General features: G+C 60.6%; 1 protein-coding gene across 1 annotated transcript in view; it reads left to right on the forward strand.

Moving 5' to 3' along the window:
• Nfix (nuclear factor I/X (CCAAT-binding transcription factor)) overlaps positions 1-7,668 on the forward strand; it is a 63,765-nt gene extending 56,097 nt beyond the window's left edge. Inside the window, exons 8-9 of the mRNA XM_013034211.1 lie at positions 2,428-2,519; positions 7,522-7,668. Coding sequence (XP_012889665.1) covers positions 2,428-2,499 — 72 coding nt within the window. The 3' untranslated portion in view covers positions 2,500-2,519; positions 7,522-7,668. The remainder of the gene's footprint in view (positions 1-2,427; positions 2,520-7,521) is intronic.
• The last annotated feature ends 261 nt before the right edge of the window (positions 7,669-7,929 follow it).

Consider the following 7,929-nt stretch of genomic DNA (forward strand, 5'->3'; position numbering starts at 1 on the left):
CTCGGGAGCGCCACTCCCACGAGCGAGCAGGCGCGTGCGCGGCGGCCGCGCAGGGGAGCGTGTGTGTGCGATGTGCTTTCATGCGTCACTCTATTTATGTTGTTCGCAGCCCAACGGTAGCGGCCAGGGCAAAGTCCCGGGGTCATTTTTGCTACCACCGCCGCCTCCAGTGGCCAGACCTGTGCCCCTTCCTATGCCTGATTCCAAATCCACCAGCACTGCCCCAGACGGCGCCGCCTTGACTCCTCCGTCACCTTGTAAGTGGACCATGGAAACGCAAGCACAGCGCCCAGCCTCCCGCCATGCACACGGTGGCCCCCCCCCCCCGCACTGCCTGGCAGGAGCGGCCCCTCCCCACCGCCAGGTCCCCCCACAGCGCCTCGGAGCCCCAGCCTCAGCCTCCCGGGCCTCAGCTGCACCAGGCCAGCACCCCATGAGCCTCTCTGTCCACTGCTCGCACCCAGTGGGGGTGACCCAGGCCCCCCTGGGGGGCGGGAGGGAGAGCACGGTGGGGTGCCGGGCCGTGGGTGCCGGCGGGGGGGGGCGGGAGGCACAGCCATGCCATCATCATGCCTGATTGCTGTTTTTTTTTTCCTTTTTCTTTTTCTTTTTTTTTTGTTTTGTTTTTCTTTTTTGGTTTTGTTTTTCAATATATATCTAGTTTTTGTTGTTTCGTTGTTCCCCTATACACACCAAAACAAAAATCACTGTGAGCACAAGGTGACGCCACCACCACCCCCTTTTTGCCTTGCCCCCCCCCATCCAGCCCACAGGCCTCTGAAGACACAGGGGCTGGCCCTGACCCTGCCTCAGTCTCCCATTTGGTTTCTCTCGTCGTTCCTCTTTTTTTTTTTTCCCTTTCCCTCCTCCCACCCCTCGCCCTTCCTCTCCCTCAGCTCCTGTCCTAGGTTGGTGGTTCTGAAGTGGTGGGTGGGCTTTGGGCCTTGGCTTACTTCATCTCTCTCCTCCCTCCCCCCCTTCCTCCCTCCCTTCCACCCATTCTTTTCTCCTTCCCTTCTTCCCTCCTTCTTTCCTTTCTTTTTTCTTTAAGACCAATGACAAATTTTGTCAAAGGGAAGAGAAGAACACTGAGTGGTGAGGCCCGAGGTAGACCTGATGTGAAGGACAGAGAGGCAGAGGACAGTTGGGTGGCACTGCCTGTGGGCAGGGAGCGGGCACGGGCGGGCCGAGCTCTGGGGCTGACAGGCCACAGGCCAGGGCCTGGCAGCCAGCCGACAGGCAGGCGGGCAGGCGGAGGACGGCCCACCCCCCACTGCTGTCTGTTCGCACCCTCTGTCTCTCCTCCCCCCCTGGTTTGAGTTCGCTTCCCCTCCCCACCATCACCATGCCATCCGCTCATCTGCATCTGCCACGAGACAGGAACTCATGCTCATGGGCGCGGGGAGGGCACGGGGAGGCAGGTGGGCAGCAGCCGGCGAGCACAGGCCCCAGGTGTGTTCGGCATTGGGGGAAAGGGTGGGCTTCCCAGGCAACTTGTGACTCCTTTAACCCCCGAGGACATCTCCACCCCCACCCTACTGGGAGTTCAGGGCCTATTCCTTCCTGTAGAGCTCCAATTCGACCCCCCCCCAAAAAAAAAAGAAGAGCTCAGGAGTGTTGGGTTTGTTCGACTGCTCCGATGCAGGACACCTTCCCCAGGACACTGAGCTTTGGGACTCTGCCAGGCACTATGGCCTCCTCCTCCTCCCCCTCCTGCTCCTCCTCCTGTTCCTCCTCTTGACCCCTTGGTCCATAATTCAGTTCTGAGGTTACTGGTCCTTTCGGGCTTGGCCATCAACTGGAGGAGGATGGCGGGGGAGCCTGAGCCTTCCCAACCCTGGCCCCGCACCAGGCAGCCAGGCTGCAGGTTCCCCCCCACACCCCCACACCCCCCACCTCTGGTCCTGTGTGACGCAGCCTTCCAGTAGGCCCACTGGGAGCTCCCTGAGGCTGCCTGCCCAATCTGGGGACAACTCAGGACGGCCAGCGAGGCTGCAGGGTTGGGGAGATGGCCTGAGAAGGTCTCCCCAGCTCCCACCCTCATCCGGCCCTCTTCTTCAACGGGAAAGTCAGGGCACCCACTGGGGGCGCCTGCGGGCCGGGTCATTCCCAGTGCTATCCAGGATCTCGGTAGGGGACAGAACTGGGTCCAGGAACCTTGGCTGCAGCATCAGTGCCCCTTCCTTAGCTCGAGCGGACACCTGGCTGAGGGTCAGTTCTGGGGGGCAGGGGTATGGTGGGAGTGCTTCTGGCCAGTGAGAGGATGGGGGCCTCCAGCACCGCAGCCCCTGGCCTGTCCTCACTGCCGGCCAGCACCAGCCGCTAGCAAGCTCTAACCCAGCCTCCCTCTCTCAGCAGCCCTGAAAGGCAGTGCCCAGGCGGCTCCATGGTCTGACAGGTGTCCCCCTCTCTCCCCGCTCTCCACAGCATTCGCAGCGACAGGCGCCTCCTCTGCCAACCGGTTTGTCAGCATCGGACCCCGGGACGGCAACTTTCTGAACATCCCACAGCAGTCTCAGGTAGGAGCCAGCCCCGTGCGGCCCGGGCACTGGCGGAGAGGGGCATCTCCACGTGGCGAGGGGCTGAGCCTGGCTGGCTTCTGCACGCCCAGCTGAGCGGCCTCCCCAGGCAGCCCCCAGGCTCCCTGGCTAATCGGTTAATTGGATAATTAGCTCTGACAGCCCTGGCCCTGGGGAAGGGGGCCAAGGACCCAAGCAAGGCTAGAGGCTTTCTGGGCCAGGCGTGGTTGCAGCAAAGATAGAAGCCTGAGGCATCTCAGACGGAAGCCTGGGCTCTCTCCTGCTCTTCCCGGCCCCTTCTGCTAGAAGCCCTGGCTCCTGGCCCTCCCCGCTTCCCTGGCTATGTGTGGGCTGGCCAGGGGCAGAGGAGGCCTGGTAGGTTCCTTTCCCAGAGACTCTGGCACCACGAGAAAGGCAGGGCTGGCTGGCTGGAGCCCCGCCCCCCTCTCAGCCCCCAGCAGCCCTGTGAGGGCTCCAGGCCTCTGCAAAAGCACTCATCAGGGAAGGCACTGCCCCCACCTCCCCGAGCCTGAAGCCCCAGGACTCTTGCACATGCGTGTGTGCATATGTGCAATGACGGTCCCCTGGTGTGCCTGTGCCCTAAGACACAGGATGAGCAGGACCCAGCCCCTAGGGGGCAAGGTAGGGTACGCCACCTCCGCAGGGCAGAGAGGTGCTGGAGGGCGTCTGGGTCTCAGGCGAGGCCTTGCAGAAGAGAGTGTGCCCAGGTCTCCCTCCTGCACATTTTACAAAAGCCCCTCTCCCAGGCTTCCCACAGAGACCCACCTCTGCCCGCCCGGCCGCCAGGGCCACCTCTGTGGGCGCTGGCCCGCCTCTGCTGTGAGGCGCCAGGCCAGAGAAAGTTAGTGGAATGAAGTTGTGTGTGTGTGTGTGTGTGTGGTTTGAGGGGGTTTTCTTTCTTTCTTTTCCTTCTTCTCTAACAACAACAACAAAAAAAAAGGCCAAAAAACTTTGTCAAACTTCAAACTTCAGAGCTCCCTAGTGGCAAGAAGGGGAGGGGAAGGAACTTCAGCCCCCTCTAGCTTCCCACCCCCTTTCCCCAGAGTCACGTCTGACCCGTCTGGTTTCCAGGAGCAACCAGACATGATGTAACACCCAGATGAACTTGAACTTGGGGGTGTTGAGAAGAAAAACAATGGCTCTGAGCAGGGGCTGGAGCCAGCCCCCTCTGCTCTGTGCCAGGGAGGCCGAGAGAGCCCTGCTGGCAGAGGGCAGGAGGGGGTGCCAGAGGAAGGGGCAGCAGGCGGCCTCCCCTCCCGGCTGGCACCAGGGGCTGGGCTCCGTGGCTCCCTCCTCTCCTCCCTTCCCCTCCCAGAGCAGCAGTTCTCCGGGGCTCAGTGCGCATGCTCACGGGTCAGCAAGGCCCTCCCCGCTCACCCGGGTTTCCCTCCCTCACTTTCTCTGCTCACTTGGCTTTAGACGCTTTGAGGCCAAGTCAGAGTTTGAGGCAAGTTGGGGAAAGTTTCTTTCCCTGGTGTTCCCCATCTTGGGGCCCCTGGCGGTGGAGGAGGGCGTCGTGCGGCCAGCCCAGCCCGCTGGCCGGGGTCCTAGCCCTGAGCAGGCAGGTGTGTCTGCACAGAGAAGGGGGAGCCAGGGCCGGGCTGGGGGCAGGCGGCTGGGGGGTACAGTTGGGGGCGGTTTCCACAGTAACCAGTGACTTTAGCTGATCCCCAGAGCACCAGATGGAGAGAGAACAATAGAATGAGGGAAGAAAGGAGAATTTTAGCAATTTTGTCATTCCCTGGGCAGTGCTTTTTACTTAGTTTAATCAATTTTGGACCTGGCTCAGGAAGCAGGGGTGGGTGGGTGGGCGGGCTGGCGGAGCAGGCTGCAGATCCTCTGATCCTAGGACCGTGGGGAGAGCAGTCCCCACCGTGCTGCCTTTGTCCCCAGCTGCAGGCCTGGAACTGAGAAGGCCCTAGCCTGAGACCAGGTGGTGGTCCCCTGCAGGGAAGCTCCCAGGACCCTGGGGGACGGCCCTCAGGCCTTGGTGTGGTGTGCCAGCGAGGCAGGCGGGCTGGAGATGCAGGGCTAGGCTCTCCCAGCCTCGGGCCAGCGGTAACCTTCGGGTCCCAGAGAACCCGCAGGCCAGAGTGGAAGTCCAGGAGCTGGTGGCTGACCCAGCCTCCTTCACCCTCTCTGAGGACACTCAGGTCTTGGGTTTCCACCTAGACCTCCAGGCCCCAGAATCTCCACGTGGCTTTTGGCCGGTTCCCAGGTAGGACTCAGGGCAGGTGCTTGGCCCCCTCTGCCCAGCACAGGCATGGAGCATCTGCCAGGCAGCGGACCCGCTGCGGTGCAGTAGCAGGTGCTGTGGGTCCATCGTGGGTGACCATGGCCACAGGCAGCTGCTTATGTTTGAGTTAATTAAAGAAAAATGGACCTGTGGTCAGACACCCTGGGGAGAAAGCTTCCGTGTTACCAGCTACCGCAGGGACCAGCCAATCTCTCATGTTGGTAGTATTGGGCTTTGTGCTTTGCTAGGCAGGCCGTCCACCAGGGAGCCACACCTCCAGTTCAGAAGAGCATTAAGCTCCTTTTCCTTTGTTTTGTTCTTCATGAGGTCTTGGTATGGTCCCAGGGTTGGTAGTGTCCCGGCTTTGGTGATGCTCCTGCCTTCAGCTCCCAAGTAGATACATGACTGGCATTGCCACTGTGCCTGGCTTCTCTGAAACCATGTGTTTTTCTTTTTTTGTCGGTGTGGGGCTTGAACTCAGGGCCTGGCCACTGTTCCTGAGCCCCTTTGTGCTCAAGGCTAGTGCTCTGCCACTTGAGCCACAGCACTTCTGTTTTGTTTTGTTCTTTGTTTTTTGGTCGGTCATGGGGCTTGAACTCTGGGCCTGGGCACTGTCCCTCAGCTCTTCAGCTCAAGGCGAGCGCCCTACTTTTTGAGCCACAGTGCGACCTCCTACTTTTTCTGTTTATGTGGTGCTGAGGAATCAAACCCAGGGCCTCATGCATGCGAGGCAAGCACTCTACCACTGAGCCACCTTCCCAGCCTCTCCTTCTGGTTTTTGAGTGGTTAATTGGAGATAACGGTCTCATGGGGACTTTTCTGCCCAGGCCCCCGCTTTGAACTGTGATTCTCAGAGCTCAGCCTCCAGAGTAGCAAGGATTACAAGCGTGAGCCACCGGTGCCTGGCTCCGAAGCCATTTCTAGGTCCCATGTCCCCATTCACACCAGAGTCTGAGAGGTAGGTAGGCCTGTCTCCAGGCATAATATCGGAATAATTGTGTACTGGGTTGGGCTTTGTTTCTGTCATATTTTTTTTTGTTTTTGTGGTAATACTGAGCTTAAACTCAGGGCCTTGGCACTGTCCCTTAGCTTTTTTGCCCAGGGCTAGCACTCTATCGCTCCACTTCCAGCTTTTTGATCGTTAACTAGAGTGTCACAGACTTTCCTGCCTGGGCTGGCTTTGAACCAGGATCGTCTTACTCCTGAGTAGCTAGGATTACAGGTATGAGCCACTGGCACTCAGAATTTTTTTTACCTTTTGAGACAGGGTCTCCCAATGTAGTCTTGGGTGGCCTTGAACTCCTGCGCCTCCTGCCTCTGCCTGCGGAGTGCTCCGATTGTGGGCATTAATTGCACCTGGCTGTTGTGTGGGTGTGGGTGTGTGGGTGTGTGTGTGGGGGTGGTTGGTTGGTTTTGGTGCTGTGGTTGGGAATCAGGGCCTCACACCTGCTAAGCCAGCATGCCGTACCAATGGCCCATACCTGTGTTCCAGCAGGACTTTAAACACTGCAAAATTTCATGGGAAATCCTATGTGGATCTCTGGCTACTTTGAAAATGTGGTACCACTCCTCCCCCCCCCCGCACCCAGGCAGCACCCCAGCCCCCTCACCCCATTGTAGCGGGCTGGGTCTTAGGCAGCGTACAGGGGCTCCGGGATTCTCATGATAGCAGCACAAGCAGCAGCTGTTGAGCAGCAGGAGGCCCAGCCTGGTCACCGAAGGCCCATGGGAGATTGTGTGTGCTCAGGCAGGCCACCCACTCTCCACACTGGCCATCACTGTGGGATTAGGGCATGGGTGGAGTGTCTGGGTATCTGTGTGCACTCCAGTTGGCTCTTCTGGGTCCCTGCAGACCAACGTTGGTGACACAGAGCCTGGAAGGGCCTCAGTGTGGCTTCCGAGAAGGTGCTGTCAGGTGTGCCGAGAGCCCCTGGCCCGCCACACAGTCACAAAGTCACACAGCAAGCGGACCCTAGAAGGGGGAGGTGGCCATGCAGCCAGGTCCTGGGGTCCATCCTGTGTGCTCCCGGTCTCCCGTGTGCGGGGAGACAGCGCCGCCTGCTGGCGCCCAGAGGAAGCAGTGCCCACCCCAGGGAGCCTGGGCTTCTTCCCCGCAGCTTCAGCTGTCCTGAGGGTAGAGGAGCCGGCCTGGTGGGTTCCTGCCCCTCCCCCCAGGCCCGGCCCAGCTCGGGCCTGAAGCCATGTGGCTCCCCCACCCCCAGCCTTTCAGCCTGTGGGACCTGGCTGCGCTGTACAGACGGGAATTTCTGTTTTTAATCCAAAGAGACAGAAAGAAAACTCAGCCAGAAGCTGGGTCACCCCACCCACTCCCCAAGCCCCTCTGGGTACAAAAGCCCCAGCCTGGCATCCTCCCCACCTTGCAGGACTCACACAAAAACCCAAACAATTGCAAACATGGCCAGATCCTAGGTTTGTGCCAGCGCCCGCCATGGGGGTCCCGCCCGCTGGGCACCGTGCCCACAGGCAGGCCAGCTGGACTCCTCCCGCACCGGGGAGCAGGGGTCTGGGGGGATTCCTGAGGAGGGTGGGGAAAGCAGGGTGCACCTCCTCCTGCAGGTCAGGTGTCGGCCCAGCATCCAGCCTTCCCCTGAGGAGCTGAACCCCCAGGGGACAAAGTGCCCGCCCTAAGATCACAAGGCCAACTCAGAGGGAGATGGGACCAGCCCCCAGCTCTTCTCATTCACTGTGTGTCTCTGTCTCTGTCTCTCTTGGGTCCTCTTCCAGTCCTGGTTCCTCTGATAAGATCAACAAAGAAACAAGAAAATGAAAAGAAGAGGTTCCCTCAAAGGGGGAGAGAAGAAATTTTGAGACATAGAAAAAAAAAAAACCAACCCCAGCCCAGCCCAGCCCAGCCCAGCCCAGCCCCACCGACGAGCGAAAGTTCCGCGTCTTCAGCCCCCAGCCCCGTCCTTCCTCCGCCCTCCCGGCCCCCGGGCGGCGCAGCTCCGCGGAGCCGAGCCTCGGCAGCCAGGCGGAAAGAAACACGCGTGGAGCGCTCTGCTCGGCCAGGCAGAGGGCAGACAGGAGCAAAGGGGTGCTGCGGGGCTCCCCGCGCCCAGGCAGCGCCCCAGGCAGCGAGCGGCCCCGTCCCGCGGGGCCCCCCCTTCCTGGCCCCAGCCTCCCCGGGCGCCC

The sequence above is a fragment of the Dipodomys ordii genome, unplaced genomic scaffold, assembly GCF_000151885.1.
Source record: "Dipodomys ordii isolate 6190 unplaced genomic scaffold, Dord_2.0 Scaffold184, whole genome shotgun sequence".
Classification (NCBI taxonomy): domain Eukaryota; kingdom Metazoa; phylum Chordata; class Mammalia; order Rodentia; family Heteromyidae; genus Dipodomys; species Dipodomys ordii.